The 26,208-nt window shown below is 40.4% G+C and overlaps 1 protein-coding gene across 3 annotated transcripts in view; it reads right to left on the bottom strand.

The window, feature by feature from the left end:
* Window positions 1–26,208, bottom strand: part of CDON (cell adhesion associated, oncogene regulated) — a 103,139-nt gene that overhangs the window by 38,435 nt on the left and 38,496 nt on the right. For all 3 annotated transcript variants that reach the window (XM_032641634.1, XM_032641635.1, XM_032641636.1), the window contains 10 exons: window positions 22,488–22,627; window positions 20,436–20,708; window positions 19,003–19,149; window positions 17,965–18,108; window positions 17,045–17,332; window positions 14,476–14,745; window positions 9,812–10,165; window positions 5,318–5,607; window positions 3,306–3,480; window positions 898–1,026 (listed from right to left, as the gene is read on the bottom strand). In XM_032641634.1, coding sequence (XP_032497525.1) covers window positions 898–1,026; window positions 3,306–3,480; window positions 5,318–5,607; window positions 9,812–10,165; window positions 14,476–14,745; window positions 17,045–17,332; window positions 17,965–18,108; window positions 19,003–19,149; window positions 20,436–20,708; window positions 22,488–22,627 — 2,210 coding nt within the window. The remainder of the gene's footprint in view (window positions 1–897; window positions 1,027–3,305; window positions 3,481–5,317; window positions 5,608–9,811; window positions 10,166–14,475; window positions 14,746–17,044; window positions 17,333–17,964; window positions 18,109–19,002; window positions 19,150–20,435; window positions 20,709–22,487; window positions 22,628–26,208) is intronic.

Below are 26,208 nucleotides of genomic sequence, written 5' to 3'. Positions count from 1 at the left end.
CAATAAAATGTTAAGCCTTCCCTAGATCACGAAAAGCACATTATGTTGTAACAGTAGAATTCATGTGTGATTAAGTACTAAAAAGAAGTCTTTTGAAAGTTCTACCGCTATGGCATCTAAAAACCGTAAGATATAACAATAATGCTGAGTATGCCATGTAGTCCATTCAATTAAAAAAACTAAATCTTACTCTAGGTACCATCATACGTTTTGACAAATCATTTTTTTAAAAAAAGTCAGATGTTCAGAGTTCAAATGTAAATTTGCTTTCCTTGCCAGAGAGGAGACAGAAAAATTGCTTTTGTGAGTTATAAAAACTTAGTACCATAAGAGTTTGAATTTGAGTTTAAACACAAACCATGGTACTGGGTTACCAAGATCTGAATATATAGGACATTTAAAAAATGGTTGACTACTGGAGAACGGACTTAAGGATATGGGGAGGGGGAAGGGTGAGTTTTGACAGGGCGAGAGAGAGTCATGGACATATACACACTAACAAACGTAGTAAGGTAGATAGCTGGGGGGAAGCAGCCGCAAGGCACAGGGATATTAGCTCGGTGCTTTGTGACAGCCTGGAAGGGTGGGATGGGGAGAGTGGGAGGGAGGGAGACGCAAGAGGGAAGACATATGGGAACATATGTATATGTATAGCTGATTCACTTTGTTGTAAAGCAGAAACTAACACACCATTGTAAAGCAATTATACCCCAATAAAGATGTTTAAAAAAAAAAAAAAAAAAAAATGGTTGAAATAGAACTTAAAAGAGCTGTATGGTAGTATATAATCTGAATAGTAAACAAACACCCTGTGCTACTCCACCCCCAAATAATCTGAAGCAGGTCAGTTACATCTGAAAACAAGCAAAATGAATAAATGAAGGGTCTTCTCTTTACCTCCACTGTGCCTGGAAGGATCTGTGAGTATCACTCCAAAGTTGTCTGCAGCCTCTGAAACAACAGGGTGCTTAGGGATGCCGACAGGTGGAGAGGAGACCTGAGTGTTTTTGGATGATGTTGTTTTCTCTAGAAAGATATAATCATAATATAATATAATATAAGCATCTATGTATAAATAAGAAAAGATACTATGAAACTCACCTGGCATATAGATATAAATATATAAACTTATCGTTACAGTGTCTAAAATTAAAACCTACATTGTAATGACTTAGCTAATATGAGGAATTAACTTTAAAAATTACTTTGGGGCTTCCCTGGTGGCGCAGTGGTTGAGAGTCCGCCTGCCGATGCAGGGGACACTGGTTCGTGTCCCGGTCCGGGAAGATCCCACATGCCGCGGAGCTGCTGGGCCCATGCGCCATGGCCACTGAGCCTGCGCGTCCGGAGCCTGTGCTCCGCAATGGGAGAGGCCACAACAGTGAGAGGCCCGCATACCGCAAAAAAAAAAAAAAAAAAAATTACTTTGGCTTTTTGTAGTGCCTATAACTAAAATGTGTCTTTCTTCACCAGGCTATAGCTTTAATTTACACATAGAGAAAATGACACAAGCGAAAAAGCCAAATGACTAGAGTGAAGGTTTTCAAACTATTCACTCATTTTTCTTTTTACTGTACATATTTCTTAATTCTGACACATAAATTCATTATTTAAGAGCTTCTGTCAAGCTTCTTCACGAGGAAGCTGTCATGTTAAGTTTTAAAATCTCAAGAGGCAAAAAGTGAAATTGGGTGATTGTTTTCAAACTGAAATACATGCTTACTATTCAGTATTTGTAGGTCAGACTTTATAAACAACTAAGGACTAATTACGGAAGTTAACTCAAAATACATTTCAAATAAGAAATACTCATTATTTTTCAGGCCAGACTCACTAATTAGATGAAAGGGTCTTTTTCTTTTTCTTCATTTTAATTAATTAATTAATTCTTTTTTGGCTCCACTGGTCTTTGTTGCTGGGCGCGGGCTTTCTCTAGCTGTGGCGAGCGGGGGCTACTCTTTGTTGCGGTGTGTAGTGGCTTCTCTTGTTGTGCAGCACAGGCTCTAGGTGCGCGGGCTTCAGTAGTTGTGGCACACGAACTCAGTAGTTGTGGCGCACGGGCTTAGTTGCTCCGCGGCATGTGGGATCTTCCCGGACCAGGGCTTGAACCTGTGTCTCTTGCATTGGCAGGTGGATTCTTAACCACTGCACCAGCAGGGAAGTCCGAAAGGATCTTTTTCAAAAGCCAATAGACAATTTCTTCTCAATCATCAGAACTCCTTTTTAATACTGTGCCACCCTAAGAATACTCCTCTCTCCAGTTCCCATCTCTGCTCACTGAAGTCTTTTTGTTCATTTATGGCCAACCTGCAATGGCATCTTTTCAATCAAGCTACCCTCACAAGCTACCCCACAGAAAGACTATCCTCTGGCATCTTCTCTGTAAGTCTTTCCTAGTCCTTGTCAGATCTGGTTTCTCTCCCTATTCCCTTGCCCTCCTCCAGTCTATCCTTACCCTACAGCCAGTATGTCCCATTGAAACACACAACAGATTGTATCACAACTCTGCTCAAAACCCTCCAAAGCTTCTGGCTCACTCAGGTTCAAAGTCAGTGTCCTTGCAGCGTGGACAACGTACTTAGTGCTTTGGCCACTCTGCCAATTCCCTGAGCGTTCTCCCCTCCCCATGTACTTTACTCCCATCACTATGGCCCCTCAGTGTTCCTAGGGCACACCAAGTACACCCACCCCAGGGCCTTTGCACATGCTATCCTCTCTACTGGGATGTTCTTGCCCTAGATACCCACATGGTTTACACGCACCTCCTTTAAGTTCTGCTCTGCTGTCAACTACTCATTGAGGAGTTCTCTGGCCACCATCCCTTAATTTATTTCTCTTGTTAACACTCACCACCTACTAATGTTCTTATAACGTATCTCTCCCAACTAGAATGGAAGCTCCATGAGGGCAAAGGAGTATTGTCTATTTTGTTTATTGCCTGGCACAGAGAAGCCATTCAGTAAATATTAGCTGAACTGAAATTTTGCCTTGAGTTGGTATTTATGTATATATGTTACCTTTCTTAACAAAGTAGAAGCTCCATTAGGATGGATCTTGTCTTGATCATCTTCATTTTCCCTGCATCACCTACCCTACTGTCTTACCTATAACAAGCCCTCAAAAATATCTGTGAAATACTGGATGGAATAGAAGAATACAACCATCCAAACGTGGCTTCAAAAGTTACTATAAAAGGTTTATTTAGTAACTCTATAAACAAGAATCTCTACTACCCCAAAAGACACTTATTATTAAAGTGACATCAAGACAGCCAACTCCTTCCACTTAAGGAAGATTATATTCACCTTTGCTGGTTCGGAAGGTGAGCATGGCAGGCTGTCCTTCACCTGCTGCACTCCTTGCCACCATCAAAACTTCGTAGAGACTCGATGGCTCCAGTTCCGTTAAATGGAGCTCATTTTCACTTCCTGGGACTCGAACTGTGTGCCATCCTCCCACCACGCCAACACCATCTTCCAGCTACTCAAGGGAAAATAAGGCATTTTTTTTAAAAAACGAGATACAGGGCAGAAGAATCTTCCATTCCAACTGGATAAAAACTAGAAATCATTCAATTCCAGATGAATTTTGGGAAGTAATACACTATCAAAAGTGAAAGAGGGCTTCCCTGGTGGCGCAGTGGTTGAGAGTCCGCCTGCCGATGCAGGGGACACGGGTTCGTGCCCCGGTCTGGGAAGATCCCACATGCCGCGGAGCGGCTGGGCCCGTGAGCCATGGCCGCTGAGCCTGCGCGTCCGGAGCCTGTCCTCCGCAACGGGAGAGGCCACAACAGTGAGAGGCCCGCGTAACGCATAAAAAAAAAAAAAAAAAAAAAAAAAAAAAAAAGTGAAAGAGATGTAACACCTCTCCACATTAAGAGAAGGAGCCCTAAAACAAGAACTTAGGGATTCTTACTGTGAAAAGATTCCTGCTCCATTAGCTGCCACTAACTTACGGCCTCAAGCAAGTTATTTGATCACCCAGTTTGTTTCCTTTTCTTATAATGGAAACAATGCTCCTTTCTTACTGGGCTAATGGGAGAATTAAATAAGTATACAATAACGTGTATTAATGATAGTATATATTATGCATGATATATGATAAATCAAAATATATATTATATATGTCTATATGTGTATAAATTATATAATTATTCATTATATATTTCCAACAGTCTTGCTTCATGTCTTGACACTGTTCAATGTGAGCTCGAGGAAACAGAAAGAGATCCAATCCGTCGGGTCTCAGTTAATGGAACCAAGAGCCAACATTACATGGGAAGTTTCACGTGGATAAGAATACAAGTGAAACTATCCACATGTAGAACCATCAGGTTACAAACGGTGAATAAACTCTCAAATATCACCATGTTAATTTTTCCAGATATTAAAAATATTACTATAAGGGGAGGGATGGAGTGGGAGGCTGGGGTTAGCAGATGTAAGCTTTTATATACAGGATGGATAAACAACAAGGTCCTACTGCATAGCACAGGGAACTATATCCAATATCCTGTGATAAGCTGTAATGGAAAAGAATATGAAAAAAAGGATGTATCTATAGGTATAACTGAATCACTTTGCTGTACAGCAGTAATTAACACAACATTGTAAATCAACTCTACTTCGATAAAAAAATACCTAAAGAAAAAATATTACTGTTAAATGATGGATACCAAAATGTCTTGAACATAGAAAATTATTTTAAACGTGAGTGCATCTCCTCCCATTTCATTTACAGTCTCATTAAACAAAGAGGGGAGATTTTTTTTCATTTTGCTTTAATAGAAGCCTGTGGATGAAAATCATCATCTGAAAAATCAACTGAGACAATCAAGGTTCACCATAATAAATGACCAAACAATGTAAGGTTTTAATACAATTAAGAAGAGAACTTGAAATGAAAACATTTGTCAGAGATTATAAGGGACAACTTTGTTCAAACAGTTGCTTCTAATAAGAAACTGCTTTTTTACTAAATAAACTGCATTCTGCCATCTCAGAGAGGGAAGGAATTACTTTTTAAAAATTGGTTTATAGAATTTTATACCCAAGGGGTTAAAATATTTGATTAAAAATGTCTAGAAGCTACTGGGTTCTTAGAATCCCAATTTGAGGGGAAATTATTTGTACTTCATTCTTACTGCTTTTATAAGACTGGTAAATCCAGCATGATTGCTGGCATTTCTCTCCCAAATTCATCATTCTGGGACACTCCTGTTTCCTGCCACTCCACAAATGTGAAAGATAATAAGCATGTGTTATACACAGGATGTGAAGGTGTGGGAAGGGAAAGATGATAAATGAGAAGGCATTACCTTTCGATACTTCACAAAATAGGCATTGATGGGCAGCCCGCCATCCTTCCCCGCCCTCCAGACCAGGTTGTACGTATCTGGTGTGTGCGTCTGTGGGGGGCTCAGAATGATGGGGGCATCGGGGACAGAGGTGCCACTAGCGTTTTTCTCTGATGATGACTCTGTAGCACTGGAATGTTCCTTCAGTGGAGATGAGCTCAACAGTCCAGTTTCTGAACCATCACTTTTATCATTCTGAGTGGGATCAGAAGGTGTGACTATTTCTGCTTTGGTATCTGTTTCAAAAGGAACTGCAGAGAAAGGGAGAAAGAAAAAGAGGAGATAGAAGAAATTCATTATTTCAGGGTCTCTCATACAGTGATCTAACACGCCGTCAGCACAGTTTGAGCCCTAGAAGTTAAAGTAGGTAACATTTCAATTTAATGATTCATGGAAACATCTAATCTCCAGTAGCCATCTCTTATTCATGAAGGAGCAAATTAATTGTCTGAAAAATCAGTTCTATGATGCAGGAGTCCAGTAGCTGAAAGGACGTCACTCTTCCTTGCTCGACACCAGCATTCCCTCTTTTACAACAGCAATTTGCTAGTGTAGCCTCAGAAGATTTTAAGTTGGAGAACAACTTTAACTCTAGTTGGTAAACGAAACACAATGAGTAATGCATTCCCTTGGGAACAAAATAAAATAAATAGTAAAGAAAAGGTCAAGAGTCAGGCTATTACCTGCTGGGTAGCTAGTCTCCAAAGATATCTCAATATTCACACCCTTGAGCAGTCCCCTCCCACGCTGAATCCCAGCTGCCCTGTGACTCGTTTTAACCGACGCCAGGCCCAAGTGAGGCTGCCCTCTTCCAGGCTTAAGCTTTAAGAAGGCCTGGCACCCCTACTATAGTGCTGCCACATACAGATAGATGCCCAAGCTAGCCGAGGAGAGGGGTGATGGGGGGGGAAGGGAGAGGGGGAGAGCGGGAGAGAGGGAGAGGGAGGGGACGTGGGTGAGTACGTATGGTGAGGAGAGAGCAATTTATGAAAACAAACTTCCAGCACAATAAAACCCGAGGGTTGACAGCCTAGTTCCTCTAAAGCACTATTAATACTGGCAATGAAAAGTCTCCTACTTTTGTGGAGGAAGGGAGCTGAGGAAACAACGGCAGGGTTTCTTTTCCACAATGAAGTCGGATTCCTGGTGAAAGGTGGGAGTGTATTAGGAGAACTGCTGCAGTTTCACAGAGAACCGACCAAAAAACAGGACTAACAGTGGAAGGTCGGTTCTCTGTTTGTTTAAAAGAGAGAAAAGGTGTCCCAGGAGCATCCTCCATCAAAGAAAACAAGAAGCTAGTGGGAAAATAATATAGAAGAAAACTAATTAAGTTCACTGAGACAGCTTCCAAATATTGCTCCTGGAACAGTCATGTTTATCTAGTGAGTCAGAATGTGGGCTGGATGTGAAGGGTGTGGTGGAGAGCCTGTTAATGAAGAGATGGACTCTAGCAAGTAGAGGCAATTAGCTGTGGCTTAGGGCAGTGGACAAGGACCTTTTTGTCATTAGTGTTTCATGGATCCTCTGGGCAGGTCACCACCGGGAAGTGGTACTTGGCTGTAGGAGAGTTTGAATACCACACGCCTCAGTTTATACAGAGGCATGAGAAAAAATGTTCTGCTACAGCCTGCGTCTACTGCAGAAGTATCAAAATCCCACTTGTGTTCAGGCTGCAGTGAGACTTTTCCATAACTTTTATCAAAAAGGGGATTCAATTAATTTTCTTCTACTATTCCGGATAACAGAATTTGAGCACTCACAGATACTAGATACAATTCATAAGGCCTTCACAGTACTTTCCAAAGGTTCTTCACGTACACGATCTCAAGTTATCTTCAAAATAACTCTGTGAAATGGTCAGGAGAGACATCTAGCATTTTTTAAGGTAGAACGTTTTTTGAATTGGAAAACAGACTGATAAAACTCTGGCTTTCTAAGTACTATAACTATGGTAATGTCTATGAATTAATGACTCTGAGTGGAAACCAGTTCAACAGGGAACGGAACCAGATCTGCCAAAGTTGTTCCCACTGTGACCACTCAAACCAGCAACCCCACCCTAAACTATTTAGGACCCCAGGCCAACTCCCATTATAGTTTTGAAAAGTTACAACTCACTCTACAAATATTTGTACATCCAGGACCTCAAAAACCCAAGGTCTCTGGAAAGAAAAAAAGGTGGGGCAGAGAGTCATCTTGCTTACCCCCCCTTCATAACAAATAAAGGAAAGGCTGCCAGCATGCTAGAATTTAATAATAAGCTCAGATTCCCATGGGAAGAAGTGGGTTGTTATGTGCTGTTCTGAGCTTTAATAGACTCAGCTAGACTTCAGTAATTACTATAGAGCATGTAAAAGAAGCAACGAAGGACCACTCAGGTAGGATGTAGCTCATGGGGTTACTATACATAAAAAATGGTATTTATCAAGACATAAAATCCTGGGAGTGAGGGGGATCTTAAAGATCTAGAAAGATCGAATCTAAACAAGTTATGTATCTTCTAAGGGCTTCAGATTTCTCATATTTAAAGTGAGGGGCTTCCCTGGTGGCGCAGTGGTTGAGAATCTGTCTGCCAATGCAGGGGACACGGGTTCGAGCCCTGGGAAGGGGAAGATCCCACATGCCACGGAGCAACTAAGCCCGTGAGCCACAACTACTGAGCCTGTGTGTCTGGAGCCTGTGCCCCGCAACAAGAGAGGCTGCGACAGTGAAAGGCCGCGCACTGCAATGAAGTGTGGCCCCCGCTTGCCGCAACTAGAGAAAGCCCTCGCACAGAAACGAAGACCCAACACAGCCAAATAAATAAATAATAAATAAATAAAATTTAAAAAATAAATAAATAAAGTGAGGCAGTTAGACAACTAGATACTTACCTAGTTCCATCAGCTATGACTGTGATGTCTATGGCTCCCTTTACCCTTTATTTACATAAAATAATCACTTCAGGGGGGTCCAGTGGTTAAGAATCTGCCCTCCAATGCAGGGGACGCCGCAGGTTCGATCCCTGTTTGGGGAACTAAGATCCCACATGGCGCGGGGCACCTGAGCCTGCGCACCACACCTGCTGAGCCCACGCATTCTGGAGCCTGCACACCACAAATAGAGAGCAGCCTACATGCGGCAAAGAAGAGCCCGCATGCCACAACGAAAGATCCCGCAGGCCGCAACTAAGACCCGACACAGCCAAATAAATAAACAAATTTTAAAAAATAAAAAATTTAAAAGAAAATCATTTCAGCCAGATGATACCCAAGCAGTGCCTGCATGACAGCTGTCTTAAGGCTAATAATATTGAGCAGAGCCACTCCTATTTTTGCTTAGCAGAACAGATATATAAATACACACACATACACATCCATATACACAGCCATATGTGCGTATAAATCTATGCAACACTTAACTACCTTCTTTATTTAAGGATTATTAAGGTCTACTAGTATCAGTAACTATTTCTTCTTCCCTAAACACTACCAGAAGGGATAATTATAATTTAATAATAATTAGATAGTAATAATTGTAACTTAATATGCAGCATTTATTGAAGGCATTCTACTTCCAGACATCATTCTAAGCACTTTACAGGTACAGACTCCTTGAATCCTCACACCAGCCCTATGAGTAGGGCACCCTCACCAATGCCCCCTGATATAAGATTTGGATGTGGATTAAGTCAAATTTGAATTAATTTGAATAATACTGATATTCTATATACCAGTACTCCAAATTAAGTCATCATCACCCCAAATCAGTAAAATACAAAGAATATTAGGGCTTCCCTGGTGGCACAGTGGTTGAGAGTCCGCCTGCCGATGCAGGGGACACGGGTTCGTGCCCCGGTCCGGGAAGATCCCACATGTCGCGGAGCGGCTGGGCCCGTGAGCCGTGGCCGCTGAGCCTGCGCGTCCGGAGCCTGTGCTCCGCAACGGGAGAGGCCACAACAGTGAGAGGCCCGCGTACCACAAAAAAAAAAAAAAAAAAAGAATATTATATTATACACCCTATTAGAACAATAACTTTGAAAACGGTTGAGGGAAATATACAGATGGGTGTTGTTTGACAGTACACAGGACTCAACATTCCCAATAAAAGCCAACTCTTTAGACTGAATACTATCCTTACTAAGGGCCCACCTGAAAATATTTGCAACGATATTTTCAGCTTAGAAAACCAAAAGTATTAATGCCCCAAAGAGGTCATACCTTGGGCTTGCTCCCAAATGAAAGTGTCCTATAGAACAACTTACAAGCTTAACAAACCCACCAGAAGTGGAGACCAAAGTTCATCTGGTTCACATAAGGCCAAATACCAAAAAATGCAATTCTACATTTCACTGTTGTTGGTAAATACATATATATTTAGAGGTTGCTAGACTCATTGAAATCTACTTCAAATCACTTTATCCCCTACTGTCAAAGGAAACCATTCACCTGGGAAGAGATACTAATGACAACTCACCAACAGTGAGGACGGCTTCCGACTGTGTGGTGCCGTGTGCGTTTGCAGCTTCGCAGGTATACTTCCCAGCGTGTTCCCGAGTAACAGCCTGAATATATAGAGAGCTTGAGCCAGCCTGGGACATGATGAAGTACACAGGCTCCAGGTCTGAACCCCCAGGTCTTGATAAGTGTGGTTTTCGGGATTTAGATCTAAGAACTTGAGACAAATGGCTGGTTATCAGTCCATGCCTGTCGTACCAACGAATGGCTGGAACCGGCACCCCGGTGGCATTGCAGGAGAAAGTCACGGAGCCTCCAGAGGCCACCTCTGCACTTGCTGGTGCCGTAATTATAACAGGCTTGAGTCCACTGTCTGTTAAAAAAAAGTAATTCACATAAATTCAGAACATTATAGTATCTACAATGCAAAATAATTTCATCCTATTACGTAAATGTTGTGTCGTGCGCAAGTAGCTGTCTTAGAAACATCTTTTATATGTGTGTTTCTAAACCGTGTTTTACGTGCAGAACAGTGTGGTGAAATGTGCATTCACTGAAGTAACAGTGCTTGCAATGTCGTTAGCAAGTAGTAATGATAATAGTCATGATTAGAACAAAGATATCTCCTTCCTTGTTAGTTTGCTTCTCAACTTTCACCAAGTAAAGCAGTCAATCAAAAGTAGAATTTTTCATCGTGTGGGCTCCTAGACATTTCCCACATAGGTTGCCTGTCCTTCAGAAAGAAAGGAATGTATATAAAGGAATCCACAGAGAGTTTTCCAGTTTGCATCCTCAGCGCATCTGACCACTGTAAATCCAGAACACGTGAGGCCAAAACCTCAGACTTTAACATGAAAAAGGTGTAAAGAAGTATAAAACTAAATAATAGTCCTTCAAAAAGACAGTCAATTCCAGGGCGCAAAAATCTGATCCCAAAAATCCTGGGAGAAAAACCTGTTCTGAATTACGGTTGACAAACATATTTCTGACCAAATACACGAACAAATTTTTGTTTCTAAACAAGTGGCACCGACTCTTTCCTTCTGGTCTCAGGTATTTTTTTTGGTGGGGGGCGGTATTTTTAAGTGATCTCACAATGGAATATCGATTACAAATGACATTTTCTCCAGCACATCTTTCTCCTTTTCCAGTCCTACTTCCTGTGTTTGACGAAGTCTATCAACAATGATCAGATTTCTGAATTTTTACTAATCTAAGAAGTGTAAAATGCTTTCATGGGTCGTAACCTCCATTTCCCTCAGTACTGATGAGGTTGACTATCTTTTCACATATATATCTGCCACTCATTTTTCCTCCTCTGTCAAGTGCATTTTGTCCATTTTTCTATCGGATCCTTCATCCTTTTTGTAATGGTGGTTCTGAATTCTTTGTAAGTACTAGGTACTGCTCTTTTGCTAGTTACATATGTTACTAGTATCTTCTCTCAGTTTATTGCTTTGCTTTTCATTTTTAATGGTATCTTTAAAAAATAAGGATGCTTTAATTTTAATGTAGTCATACCAATCTTTTCTTAAAAATTAGCCTAAAATGTCTTGTTGAAAAGTTTACCCAGATCATATAGATATTCTTCTATATTTTCTTCAAAAACTTTGCCATTTTGCCTTTCATATACAGGTCTTTAATCCACTGGAAATTTGTCTTTGTGTACAATGTGAGTTAGAGATTTAATTTCTTCTCCATTTTGATAACCAATTATCCTACATCAACTCTTGAAATGGATATCCTCCCCTTGGTGATCTGCAATGCCACCTAAGTCAAATCCTTAGTGCAAATCCTTGTTGGTGGTCTCTGTCTTGTTCCAAGAGTCTATTTGTCTGTTCCTGCACCAATAATACAACACTGTCTTAATTACTATAGATTTTTGTGTATATTCTAATATCTGGTAAAGCAAGGTCCCCACTTTCTTGTTCTCCTTCTTTTAGAGTGTCTTTTGAATTACTTTTTCTGTCTGTTGCTAATTGTAATGGTTAATTTTCTGTGTCAACTTGACTGGGCTAAGGGATGCCCAGATAACTAGCTGTGTTTGTGAGCGTGTTTCCAGAAGAAATTAGCATCTGAATTGGTAAACCGAGTATAGCAGATGGCCCTCTCAATGTGGGTGGGCACCATGCAATCCGTTGAGGGCCTCAGTAGAACAAAAATGCAGAGGAAGGGCGAATTCTCTCTGTGAGCTGAGCCATCTTTCTTCTGCCCTAGGACACTGGACATCAGTGCTCCTGGACCTCTGGCTTTTGGACTTAGGTCGAGACTTATACCATCACTTCTCTTCCCACAGCTCAATTGCATCATTGGCTTCCCTCCTTCTCCAGTATGTAGATGGCAGACTTGTCCTCCATAACTGTGTGAGCCAGTTTCTATAATAAATCTCCTCCTATGTGTATATTATAGATCCTCTTGTGTTTTGTTTCTCTAGAGAAACCTGGCTAATACACTCGTACACAGAAAGGCAACATTCTTGTTTATTGGTCTTTATCCAGCCACCTTGCTAAAAGCTTTTATTATTTCTAACAATTTGCCAACAAACTATTGAGGATTCTCTATATTGACAACCATAGCAGCTGTGAATGAATAACGACTGAGTTTTCCTTCTCTCTTACCCTTACATCTTTCATTTCTTTTTCTTGTCATTCTGTACTGATGAGAATCTCCACTATGATGACAACTAAAAGAGATTTTAAAGGGAATGCTTAAACATTTCACCATTAAAAGTAATGCTTCCTGTGAGTTTTTGTTAGATACTCTTTATCAAGTTAAGAAAGTTCCTTCTATTTCTGTTTTCCTAAAAGTGTCTATCATAGATACTGAATTATGTCAGATGCTTTTTGCTTCTATGGAGATAATCATATTGTTTTTCTCCTTTATTCATTAAATAGGATGAATAATACTTTAAATTTTCTGATTGATTACTGGAATAACTCCTTAGTTAAACTTTATCTTTACTGATCCTATTTTATCTTCATTTTCTATTTAATTGATTTCTGCTCATATCTTTATTATCTCCTTTCTTCTGTTTTCTTTAAATCTATTCTCTTATTTTACGTAGTTCACTAATTTTCAGTTTTACTAGCTTTCTTTTATAAGCATTTAAGGCTATAAATTCTATGTTCCTTTTTCCTATATCCCACACAATTTGACACTCATTATCATTGAAAGAATTTTAAATTTCCATTATGATTTTTGACCCAGCTATTGAGAAATATAATTCTAAGTTTCCAAATACATGCCATTTAAAAATTATTTTTTGTTATTAACATCTAAATTAATTGCACCAAGTTCAGAGAATTGGTCTCTATCATCCTGATTCTTTGAAATTTGAAATATTTATAACTCTCAGACAAAAGATTAATTTCCCTAATATATAAAGAACTCCTATAAATAAGAAAAAAGACCAACAACCTAATTTAAAATGGGCAAAAGACAATGAACAGGCAATACACAGGAAAGCAAATTCAAATGGCTCATAAACACATGATGAGATGCCCAACTTCATTCATAATAATAAAAAATATATAGATCAAAAGGCGCTTTTTTCTTTTTTTTTTTTTTTTGCGGTACACAGGCCTCTCACTGCTGTGGCGTCTCCCGTTGCGGAGCACAGGCTCAGTGGCTACAGCTCACGGGCCCAGCCGCTCCGCGGCATGTGGGATCTTCCCGGACCGGGGCACGAACCCGTGTTCCCTGCATTGGCGGGCGGACTCTCAACCACTGCACCACCAGGGAAGCCCAAAAGGTACTTTTTTAAAAACCTATCAGATTGCCAAAGACTAAACAGAAATTTTGACACCACCACACCTTGGTGAGGATATGTGGAAACGTTGCTAGTGGGAGTGTAAACTAGTAACTATTTTGGAGAGCAGTGATATCTATCAAAATTACCAAGACATACATGCTTTTATTCAGCAGGTTCATTTCTAGGAATTTATGTTAGAGATATTCACACATGTGCAAAATAATCTATGTAGAAGGACATCCATTGTAGACTTCTTGTAATAGTGAAGGATTAGAAACAGCCATCAGTGAGGTACTAGTCAAATCATCACAACTATACAACGGAAGACTAAGCAGCCATTTTTAAAAAGAAATGAAAATAGTCTTTAATGTACCATATGAGAAGATGTCCAAGATACGTGTGAAGTGAAAAGTTCAAGGTAATTTTTAAGGTAAAATTCAAGGAAAAATTTTTAAGGAAAACTTCAAGGTAATTTATATGAATGCTACCACCATTTACGTTCAAAAAAAAAAAAACAGACATTGTTATTAAATGCACACAAGCTCACGTGTTATATGTAATTGATTATATACATGCATACAAGGATATTCAAGAAAATGATAAAACTAGTTAGTTCTAAAGAGAAATCTGGCTGGCTGGGGAACATGAGTGAGACTTTTACCATGTGCTTTTCAAAATTATGCCTTTTCAAAACTATGCAGTATCTGTTGAAAAAATATTATAAAAAAAGTTTTTAAATGAGCGTGATTAAATAAGGTTGCTTCTTCATGGAAATGCCTACCTGCAACTAGAAAGGAACATGGAAAATGAACACTGCTCTGTCATGGGGATAGGATTATTTCCTTTTTTGTAAACATGATTTAATTTTTAACCAGAACAAAACCCCATCTGTAAAGTAAAATCTCCTATGATTACATGACCTAAAAGCCTACCATTTTCAATTTCCAGTCTCCCAGTAGACTGCGTAAATCCAATCCCATTATCTGCTACACACTGATACAGCCCAGAATCTTCCATGGTAACACCCCTGATTTTCAATCCATTTCCCACAGTTAGATGTCGTGGGGAACGACGAATGGGCCGTGCGTTGTGAAACCAGGTACGGTTGGGGGTTGGGTTCCCATGAACTTCACACGTGAATTGTACCGTGGCACCCAGAGACACTGTCTGATCCTGCAGTCCTTTAGAAATGGAAGCATGTTCTAAAAATAAAACAAATAAGAACTAATGAGAACCTACTGTATACCACAGGGAACTCTACTCAGTACTCTATAATGACCTATATGGGAATAGAATCTAAAAAAGACTGGATTATATGTGTATGTATAATTGATTCACTTTGCTGTACACCAGAAGCTAACACAACATTGTAAATCAACTATACTCCAGTAAAAAGTTAATAAAAAATAAAATAAACATGAATTAAAGTCTAGCCCTCAAGATGTACTTTTTAAATTATCACATGAGTCATACAAACTCTCCTCAATAACTAGTTGAAACCGAATTGTATTATTTCCTCACATTCTCCCATCCACCATGGTCATCAAGAAAAAATTAGAAATGTATTTACTTTCCTCCAATAGGATAAACCATATGTTACTAAAACATTATAGCCTCTTTTTATAGATCTCTCCTCCCACTTAACCACCCTCCGCCAACCCAACAAACGCACACACACATACATACATGCAGAGTTTCTAATCTTTGGCTTCTCTGAGCGTTTGTTCCAGGTGATCTGTTTGAAATAAAGTAATCATTTCCCTGGATTTCACACTACGCAAAAGCCAAAACAGAAGAATGCTTATTTGGAAGTTAAATTCTTTTTATGCTCAATTCTGCTTTGAGGTTACATGTATTCTGGGCAAAAATTTTCCTTTAGTACCCATCAAGTCACTTTTTTTTTTTTTTTTAACATCTTTATTGGGGTATAATTGCTTTACAATGGTGTGTTAGTTTCTGCTTTAAAACAAAGTGAATCAGTTATACATATACATATGTTCCCGTATCTCCTCCCTCTTGCGTCTCCCTCCCTCCCACCCTCCCTATCCCACCCCTCCAGGCGGTCACAAAGCACCAAGCCGATCTCCCTGTGCTATGCGGCTGCTTCCCACTAGCTATCTACCTTACGTTTGTTAGTGTATATATGTCCACGCCTCTCTCTCGCTTTGTCACAGCTTACCCTTCCCCCTCCCCACATCCTCAAGTCCGTTCTCCAGTAGGTCTGTGTCTTTACTCCTTACCCCTAGGTTCTTCATAACATTTTTTTTTTCTTAAATTCCATATATATGTGTTAGCATACGGTATTTGCCTTTTTCTTTCTGCATCAAGTCACTTATTACCTGGACAGAGTACATCATGTATCGGCATTTGTAACATATGCTCAAATTAAATGACTATGCATATTAATCTAGTCCTAATTAGCATTAAATTTTAAAGCCCACTTGCCATACACTTGTATTAATTCTAGTGTAACCTATGTCAGGCCACTCTCGCACATAAACAGGTGCAGAAGCTTTACAAAAACTATATTTACTATGGAAACTTTTTTTTCCCAGTTTTCATGAAAATCTGTTTTGATAAAGGAAAATATTTTTGCTGCTACACGTGACAGCGAGATCGGTAGCTGGAAGAAAGGAATAGCTTTGAGATAAATAGTATATATAGAAATATGGGTGAAAATAACACAAATTTTATGAGCCAGCTATAGTGAAAGCATTCCAAAAGGGAAAATAAAATGAAATGATTTCTTTTTGAGATGACATTTTCTAGTCAGTACTCTGTCTTAGTTAGGATTACTGGACACTACACACTGATACAGCCCAGAATCTTGCATCCTGTTGAATTCCAGTCTCTTTCCTCCACGTCATCGAGAAGGAAGAACCAGCTCTGTAAATAAGTCCCCTACATATGAACCAGTTCCATTCCGAGAGTGCGTTCGTAAGTTCAATTTGCTCATAGGTCCAACAAAGTTAGCTTAGGAACCCTACTAACAATCGGCTATATAGTGTAGAACCAGCTACACCACCGCTGCTTTTACACTTGCTTCAGGACATCCTGGGCTTGAACTAAAGATACTGTACTTCTGTACTCTATACAGTACTGTACAGTACACAAAAGCACAGCCACTTGTAGAGGACGCACGCACGTGACAAGTACACCAGACACGTGAACTAACTTAACGTGATTAGACATGCGAACGCACGTTCGCATCTTTGAAAGTTTGCAGCTTGAAGGTTCGTATGTAGGGGACTTGCTGTACTGTGTAACCAGGTTGGGGGTGAGGTTCCCAAGAACATCCCAGGTGAAATGCTCTGTGCCACCCAGAAACACTGCCCAACTCAGCAGTCCTTTAGAGAAATGAAGCTCATTTTGGTACTGGGGTAGCTATTTCTAGGTAGTCTCTATTCCATTTATGGTTCACAAATAGATCTTCCACTCAAACATCAGTTAGACCAGAAAAATAGCCTGACTTGAAAAAACACTTAACAAGCAACACCTTACCAAGTACATTCACCACGTAAGTCACGTGCTTGGTGTCTCCAGACTTGTTTCCCACCACACAGGAGTAGTTGCCAGAGTCCACTGGATCAATGCTGTCCGTGGCAAGATGCGAATACAACCTTCTCCACTTGCTTCCCGGCACAGCGTCCTGACCGTCCTTCAGCCAGTGCACATGAGAAGCTGGGATCCCACTTACCACACACTCCAGGGTCACAGGGCTACGAGAGAGAACAGCTAGTGCCTGTGAAAGGGCGGGGTGAAGAATGTGAAAGTCATCTGAAGAAGGGCCTGGAGAAAGAAGGGAAAATAAAAAATCATTATTCTTATGTATTCACTTCCACCCTCTTCCTTAGCAAAGCTGTGAGCTTCCCCATCTTCCCATTTATTCTTCTTTACACTATGAGGTCCTGTTTGGTAACTAAATCATTTTCAGTTGAGAATTAAACTTAAAAGACTTGATGATCCTTTAGAGCTACTCCTGAATTAGCAGTTTGGAAATGTTGAATTTCTCAACAAGCATGTGGACTGTGACTTAACTATGCTTTGACTATTGGTGCTACTACAACTTATCGTATCTCAAAGAGAACAGATAAATATTTTTTTGTAATTCACAGTTAGCCACCAATTTGATTACCACTGATATAAAGTGATATTTGCTCACTGATTTCTTTTTATTTGAGCAAAGGGCAAAGTTCTCCACATGAATTCTATCCTGTCATCTTCACCAAAATTCTCTTCTAAAAAGTCATTATATTTTTAAAACATATACAGTACTATGCTATAATGCACTTATGCATGTAAAGACTTTCTCATGATAAACAAACAGGATCTGAAAGAAAAAGGAACTCCCACTTCCCAAATTTTATGAGAAATGCTTCTGAGGACTCTTCCCAGTGACCACGATTCCCCCAAATACTTACGACTCACAAGAAGCTTTTGGCCAATGGGTTCAACTTTTAATTCATGTGTGACAGGATTAAAAGCCGCACATTTATATGATCCCTTGTCCTCTAAGGATACATTCAAAATCTGAAGATTCCCTGATGGAAGGATTAAGTAATTCTCTGAGGAAGGAAGGGAATGCAGTTAGGCCTCTCTCTTTATGAAGGACACAAGTTAAGACTAACAAAGGTTGATAGTTATGCTTTAAATGTAGACGTGACACGAGCAGCAAATAAGCAATCAGGGAAAATTCATTAAATGAAGGAAAAGGAAAGTCAAAGCAGAACAAAAAAAGTCAACAGCACTACAGTAAAAAAATCAAACCCATCAGAGCCCCAAGGCAACAGATCACTCACTGAGAACACCACAGCACAAGAAACATATTTAGACAAAGATACAACGACCGCAGCTGCCACTTTGGGCAAACCCCTGCCTGCAGCACTGACCACCCAGTAGTCATTCACGTCTTCATTCATTTCTTCTCAACAATATGTACTGAGACCCTATTTTCTGCCAACAATGGCCTGTGCACAAGTGATACAACAATGAAGCGAGCAGATAAAGCAAGCCCTGCACTCATGCTGCCAATGTTCCGGTGCAGGAAAAAGGCGGCAGAGGAAGGGACAAACGACCAACAAGCAGACGGTAATACATATAACACAGTGCTACAGAAAATGAAGCTGAATAAAGTGGGCAGAGCAACACAGCATATCATTTTAGATAGTGCCATGAGGGTGATCTTCTCAAAGGAAGTGATATCTGAGTAGATTCCCCAATGAGTTGAAGGAGTGAGCCTTGGGGGGGCGGAGTTGTAATCATTTCTGTACTGTCTTCTATACTATGTTCTATTTCATACTGTAACCGTTTGTCTAAACTACTCCACTTGACTCCCAATAGTAGAGACAATATATCTTGTGTATTTTTGTGTCTACAGCCCCTAGCACACAGAGCTTAATGGTAGTTGGTTAATCACATTTGTTCTCTGGGTGCCATCGGCTTGTCGTAAGAGGTCTCACCTGTGGAATGTTTCAGCCACTTTCCCCGGATTTTATAGCGCACCTCAGCTTTGGGGTTACTATCTGGTACCTTGCAGCCAATGAAACCAGTACTTTTTTCTTCTGCTGTAATAACATGCTTTGTTGATGAACCAAAATCACCAAGAACTAAAAGAAATAAGTAAATAAGTAGATAGATAAATAAATAAATGTAAATTTGAACTCTCTTTCCCAAAGGAAATTTTAAAGCTAGAAACAACATCTGCACCATGGCCATTTGCGGCAGCTAATCCCAGTTCCCAAAGTAGCAGGATATTTTTATCTTAGAAAGCAGTTGGGGTAGAGGTGCACAGTTGAGAGCTGGGGCTTAGTCACGGCACCCTTTTCCAGAAGACAATGCTTCCAGGAGACTACAAGGCAAGCAAACTGTTCTTGAAACATTAGGGAGAACTATAAAGCCTAATTGTTCCCATTCTGCCAAGATAAATCCTTCTTAATCCAGTCTCTCATCAAAACTCACTTTCCCTATGTATCCTTATTCTGTTAGTAGCTACTCACATGGCAATAAAAGGGTTTCCAAGAATGAACCTAGGATATCAAAAAAAAAAAAAAAAAAAAAAGCAGTGTATCGTTTGAATTACCTGAATATACTAACTAGGTCTCAATTTCTCTCGGTTTAAGTTGACTACAGCTGGAGCCTGCATGGAAGGGCTCTTTATTATTGCCAGTGCTGAAAGCACTCTGCAGCCTGCCCCTAGGAATTCAGCCCTCCGGTGTGTGGCTTGGAGCTGTCCATGGGTCACAGCTCTACCAAAACATTTACTCTTCTCAGTTATGACAAACTCACTACTCCTGGGGAATCCAGATTTGTTCTGTAAATAGGGGTGCCCTCACAAAGACGTTTTCCATTACTGGAAGCCATCACCGTTTGAAAGGCAGATGGCTCAAACTTACTAAGAAAACCACACATACCAGATTTTTCCATAAGTTCAATACTCAACATTCCTTTCTTTACAGTTATTTTTCTACCCCACTTCTTTAGCCTGGTTTCAATTAAATAAATGAAAATCACTCTGTAATCAAGGCAAATAAAACAATTAGATGTGAAAAAAAGATAAAGGATGGCATGAAATAACTGTCAAAGCGGACAACAGCTTTTTTTGTTGTTGATATTAAGGACTTTTAAATATTCACAAAGAAATTCAGATTCACGTTAGAAAATTGTCCTAACGCTGCACAAAATAATTTCCATATCCCTTGATACAGAGGAAGACACTAAGCAAGGCTCAAGTATCGTCCCCCAGGTTAAACACACAGCAAGTGTCAAGGCTGGGATGAGAACGCATACGTGTCTTACTCCAAAGCCCATGCTCCTCCAAGTACTCAAAATAATGCAAGTATTAACAGTAATTTCAGGAAAAAAGCATCTATAACAGGGACAAAATCAGACTCACCTGCAGTGGATATGGTTGCAGGACCACTCACAATGGCGCCAATGCTATTGTTGGCAATGCACTGGTAATAACCCGAAAGGGAGGGGTTAAGAGAAAGGATAGTCAACGTCCCCTGATGAACCTTAATCTGTTCCACGTTTCTGTCCAATCTTTTTCCATTATGCAACCATGAGATACGAGCAGTCACAGGTTTAGCAGAACAATGCAGTACTACAGGTCCACCAACTTTCTGGACGGCAGACAATGGCTCAGAAATAAAATAAGGTGCCAAGTCTACGAGGGAACAGTCCCCGTGTGCAAAGGGGTGGGGGGAGCGGGAGAGAAGAGGAGATAAGGGGAGAGAGAAAGAAGAGCACGTTTAATATACTTCCTCTGAATCTACACAACGAAAGGCAATCCCTTACTTTATACGTTATGGTCTTTAGAGCTTGTAAGAGTTCTAGGAACATTCTTATATTTCGGAAGAAAGAAGGCAACATACCAATGTAGAACTTAACAGTTAGGGCAGCACAGATGAGAGTCCTTATGATATAAATAAAACGAAACACTAATTCTAAAAATGAGAAATGGTAAACTGCTCTTCTAATGAAGTAGCTTTTTAAAAATGGAAGTTAAGAATCTGAAAAAGAGAAGATGACTTTCAAAATAAAAAGAATTCTCTTCCGCATTACCAACAGGGTTTGACTTTAAGAGCAAATTATTTTCTCAAAACAACTTGACTACTTCCCTTTAATATAAGTAATGTTCAACTTTTAAGAACGCAGAAGTAGAAAGTTAGGAAGCCACACCGAAATACAAAGTCTATACTTTTGGGGATATGAGGATAAACAGGGTATCAATCGTAATATTTTTATTTGGTGTTTGGAATAGTTTCATTTGTTATGTCTATTCCTCCAGTAACTTGGGGGAGAGGGGTTCTTGCGCTCAAGTATCAAAACAGATCCCTCTCCTCCACCCAAAAATGAGGGCGGGGTACAGGGATACTAATAATCTGGTGTAATAAACTAGTTAAAAGAAAAAAATAATAAATCGCTGAATCTACTTTTATAGGATATTTTACCAGAAATAAAGATTAAAGGAAATGCCTTGACTGAATCTGAGGTTGCTATTTAGCCAAAAAAAAACCCGCAGAAATAAAACCACGAAATCGGGCTTCCCTGGTGGCGCAGTGGTTGGGAGTCCGCCTGCCGATGCGGGGTACATGGTGTTTGTGCCCCAGTCCGGGAAGATCCCAGATGCCGCGGAGCGGCTGGGCCCGTGAGCCATGGCCGCTGAGTCTGCGCGTCCGGAGCCTGTGCTCCGCGACGGGAGAGGCCCCAGCAGTGAGAGGCCCGCGTACCGCCAAAAACAAACAAACAAACAAACAAACAAAAACCACTAAATCAATTTTCCCTTACTAAGTCGGGTACAGTTATACAGTATTTTTAACAAAGATAATAAACAAACATGACAATAAATAAACATCACCGTATTTGTATATACTCCTATATAAATCTTCACACATATCTAAAATAAAAAGAAATGCATATGGGCCATGAATTAGCCTCAGGCTTATATATACACTTAATAATAAACACATTTAAGCTTTTTAGTAACCCAGAGTTAGATAATAAATTAGGCAAGATCATGAGAGACCTGGGATTTGAACCAAGTTCTCTCACTCCAAGTTGAGTACTCTTACATACGGATTCTAAAATTCCTCTTTGGTGGTGTGTAGTCAGCATTTTATTCCTATTATAATTTGCAAATTCAGAGATTTGTAACATATCCTCGCTGAAAAAAAGCATGTTCGGAAAATATTTATTTTCAAGGCAACAGAAGGAATAAGTTATACGGACAATGATGGGAAGGCCTGCGAGTGCCCAGAAGCACTCCTAAGAGATCCTTAAATTGCTTAATGAATCAAAGTTTTAAAATCATTCCACTGGTCAAACAAATCTTAGAAACGTCTTTAGAAACCATTACTATCGTCGAAGCATTAAAGTCGAAGTTCTTCATAGGATTAAGATGAGGAAAAGCTTCAGGCCCAAACTACCATTCTTCTCCTCTTACCTGGACTCACGGAAGAGCACAGAATCGGAAGAGTAACATAATACAGCAGTGTCTGTAAGGGTCCAGCAACTGGATGCATAGCGTCAGATTGCAGAAGCGGGCAGGACAGACTTCCAGGGCAAAATCCAGGCCTTGGCTTACTAAAAGACATCAAAAAAAAAAAAAAAAAAGGAAGAAATTCTAAAGTACAAAAACAGTTGAAGTTTTTTATCTGAATAGCCAGCCAGAGTTATGAACACAGTGGCTGCCGTCTATTTTGAAAGCTCCACATAGAGTGTGTCAAATACAAGGCATTTAATGATCCACATCTTCCCAGTTCACAAGCTAATCTCTAGACGTTAAATTAAAGTTAGAAATTCTGCTCATTCTTCCAAGATACTAAGACACTTATTTTACACAGAACCAATCGTTCCAAATGAATACATAACGGCCTTTAGCGCCTTTCTCTTTGTACATCTCACAACCATCTAAAACTCAACACAACTAAGATGCATTCCTCCTCTATGTTCCTTAAAACAGAAACAATAACAACAAAATAATAACTAACGTTTATATAGTGCTTGTACGAGCCAGACACCATCTCAGTGCTTTTCATATATTAAATGAACCTTCACGACAACCCTATGAGTCAGGTACTCCTGGTTTTCCTCCCTTTTTTCAGATGGGGGATTCATGGATTGTGCAGAGAATAACACCAGGGGCAGGCCTGTGTGGGGATCGAGTTTGTCTGCAGAAATCCAAAGACCACTGTGGTGAGAGTGGGATGAGCCAAGTAGAGAGCACAGAGGAAAGCCGGGCTAGATCCTGCCCACAGCTTCAAAGGCCACGCTGAAGGTTTCGGCACTTATTCTAAATGCGATGGCAGACCCTTGGAGGACTTAGAGAAGGGAGGGATGGGATCTCATTATGCTTTAAGAAGATCACTGGCTGATGGAGACTAGACTGAAGTGGGGCCGGGATGGAGGAGGGAGACCAAGTGGGAAGTTACGAGATCGCTGGGGAGAGAGATGAGCACATGGTGGGTTAGTCCAGTGAGTCAGCTGTGGAGGTGCTGAGGAAAATCACCAGATTCAGAACATACTCTAAAGCTTAAACCAACAGAAGCTGATGAAGGCTTGGATAAAAAGTGTGAAAGAGGGCTTCCCTGGCGGCGCAGTGGTTGGGAGTCCGCCTGCCGAAGCAGGGGACGTGGGTCCGTGCCCCGGTCCGGGAAGATCCCACATGCCGCGGAGCGGCTGGGCCCGTGAGCTGTGGCCGCTGAGCCTGCGCGTCCGGAGCCTGTGCTCTGCAACGGGAGAGGCCACAACAGTGAGAGGCCTGCGTACCGCAAAAAAAAAAAAAAAAAAAGTGTGAGAGAAAGAGCTATATCAAAGACAACTCTTAGTTTTTGGTGTAACAGAATAAGTAAAAGTTCTGTTTCCTGAAATGGGGAAGACTGGAGCAGGGAAAACGGCTGAAGAGGAGGCTGCTCAACAGCTGTGCTTTGGCCACGGAAAGTCTGAGATCTGTGAGGGATCCGAGTACCAGTAACTAGTCGACAGTTGCATATAGGAGTCTGGAGCTGTGGGGAGAAGTCAGAGCTGAAAATGAAGGTGCTAGATGTACTAAAGCCTTGGCGCTAGATGAGCACTAAGGAAAATATGCTAGAGGAGGAAAGATACTCCAACCTTTAGACACTGAATAGAGGAGAAAGAATAATGGAGACTAAGAAGAAGGAGCCAACAAAATAAGAAGAAATCCAGGGGAATGTTGCATCTAGGGAGAAAAATGGAAAACATTTCTGGAAGAAGAGAGTAATCAACCCATCTCAAACACTGCTGAGAAACAGAGTAAGATAAGATGGCATCAGAAAGCCATGAAGAAGACCATGGGTGATATAGCAAGAACGGTTTCAGTGGAGAAGGGACAAAAGTCTGATCAGTTCAGGATAGGACGGGAAGGGAGGAAATGAAGAAACAGGCACAGAAAACTCCTTCAAGGATTTGCTATACAAGGGCAGCAGAAAAACAGAGAGAATTGCTGGGGATGGATGGATGGCAGCCATGGAAATGTTTGTTTATGTGTTTTTTTAATACAGAGATAATATAACACATTTACAAAGCCAAAAAAAGTTTCACAAAACCCAGCACTGGTAAGGATGTGCATTAAAATCACTATAATATCTCGTTGGTGAAATACAATTGGTAAATTCCTTTTGGAAGGAAAAGTATTCATTTATGCAACAAATATTTATTGAATGTTTATTATATGATGGGTACCATTCTAAGAGCTGGAGATAGAGCACTTAAATATATACATCAGTAAAAATAAGTAACAGACAAAAATGTATATCTTACATTCTGTGGGACAGATGGAAAATAAACAAGATAAATAAGTTAGGAATATTCACAAGGTCCATGCCATCCTCCAGATATGGTTCATTCCTTCTCTGTGCTACTTCTACACCTTGGTCACTATGTACCACTGCACTCACTACTGTGCTCTGCAATTTCTCTGGTTACATATAACTCTGTCCTCTTTGAAGGCAAGAATGATGTCATATCCAACTTTGCAAATTCTAATGCCTAGCAGAAAAGAGGCACTTGATGTTTCTTAAAATGAAAGGAATACCTTAATGTAACGTAACTCCCAGAAGTACCTTAGAGAGTAGTATTTAATGAGAACTGTTATCTCTACTGAATTCAGTGTAACCTAGCTGTATTTTTACTCCTTCATTCACTTATTCATTCATATATATGATTTCAAAAATTAGCAAACATAAAGTAAGTACCTACTGTATGCCAGGCACCATGCTATGCTAGAGATCCAAAGAGTGGTTATTATGTTGACAAATTCTCCCCTACATTCCTGCCTGGCCAGGACACAGAATCTGACTATAGAATACAACAAAACGTAATGCCAGGGTTACATTAATGACATTTTAGAAATGAGAATTCTACGTGTGTACTCATCTGTGAAAAGAAAGGTTAATTCTAACCACTGATAAAACTGGGTAGTAATACAAAGTAAGGCACCTTAAGTATGGCTTTGAATAAATCAAATATTTCCCAGGATCTGCTCACTTCTCTACACCAGGTACTCCAAAATCTCCAAGTTGCAAACTCAAGTTTATCTACATCGTGGACTATCAGTTCGAGGAATGCCTTTTAAATGTTTTCTTGCTGAGCTCTTTTTTTTTCTTTTCTTTTTTTTTTGCGGTACGCGGGCCTCTCACTGTTGTGGCCTCTCCCGTTGCGGAGCACAGGCTCCGGACGCGCAGGCTCCGCAGCACGTGGGATCTTCCCGGACTGGGGCACGAGCCCGTGTCCCCTGCATCGGCAGGCGGACTCCCAACCACTGCGCCACCAGGGAAGCCCTTGCTGAGCTCTTTTAAAAGTGGGAGAAATTACCCTGGTACCACCCGCTGGCAGAAGGGGCCAGCTGTGTGAAAACCTTTTTGGTTTATTTGAATTCTTCCCTTGGTTCAAGGGTAAGAACTGACACACCATTGCTAAGCAGTCACGGCAGAGTAAACATTGAAACAACTTGTTAACAGGAGGCACTTTCCTGAGGACAAGGAAGAGAGTTTCTTCCTTTTGCCAAATCTTTCCTCAACTATTTATTTATTGAAAAGCAGTGAAACAAATTCCAGAGTCAACTTAAACCCCAGCACGTGATCTAGTGAGTTACTTTACAGCTGTCCTTTAAAACATCACAGCTCATTATTGCTACCTAAATATTA

This window comes from Phocoena sinus, chromosome 8 (assembly GCF_008692025.1).
Source record: "Phocoena sinus isolate mPhoSin1 chromosome 8, mPhoSin1.pri, whole genome shotgun sequence".
In the NCBI taxonomy this organism is placed as follows: domain Eukaryota; kingdom Metazoa; phylum Chordata; class Mammalia; order Artiodactyla; family Phocoenidae; genus Phocoena; species Phocoena sinus.
The sequence above is the reverse complement of the archived record's forward strand: the minus strand, read 5'-3'. Positions and strand labels throughout refer to the sequence as shown.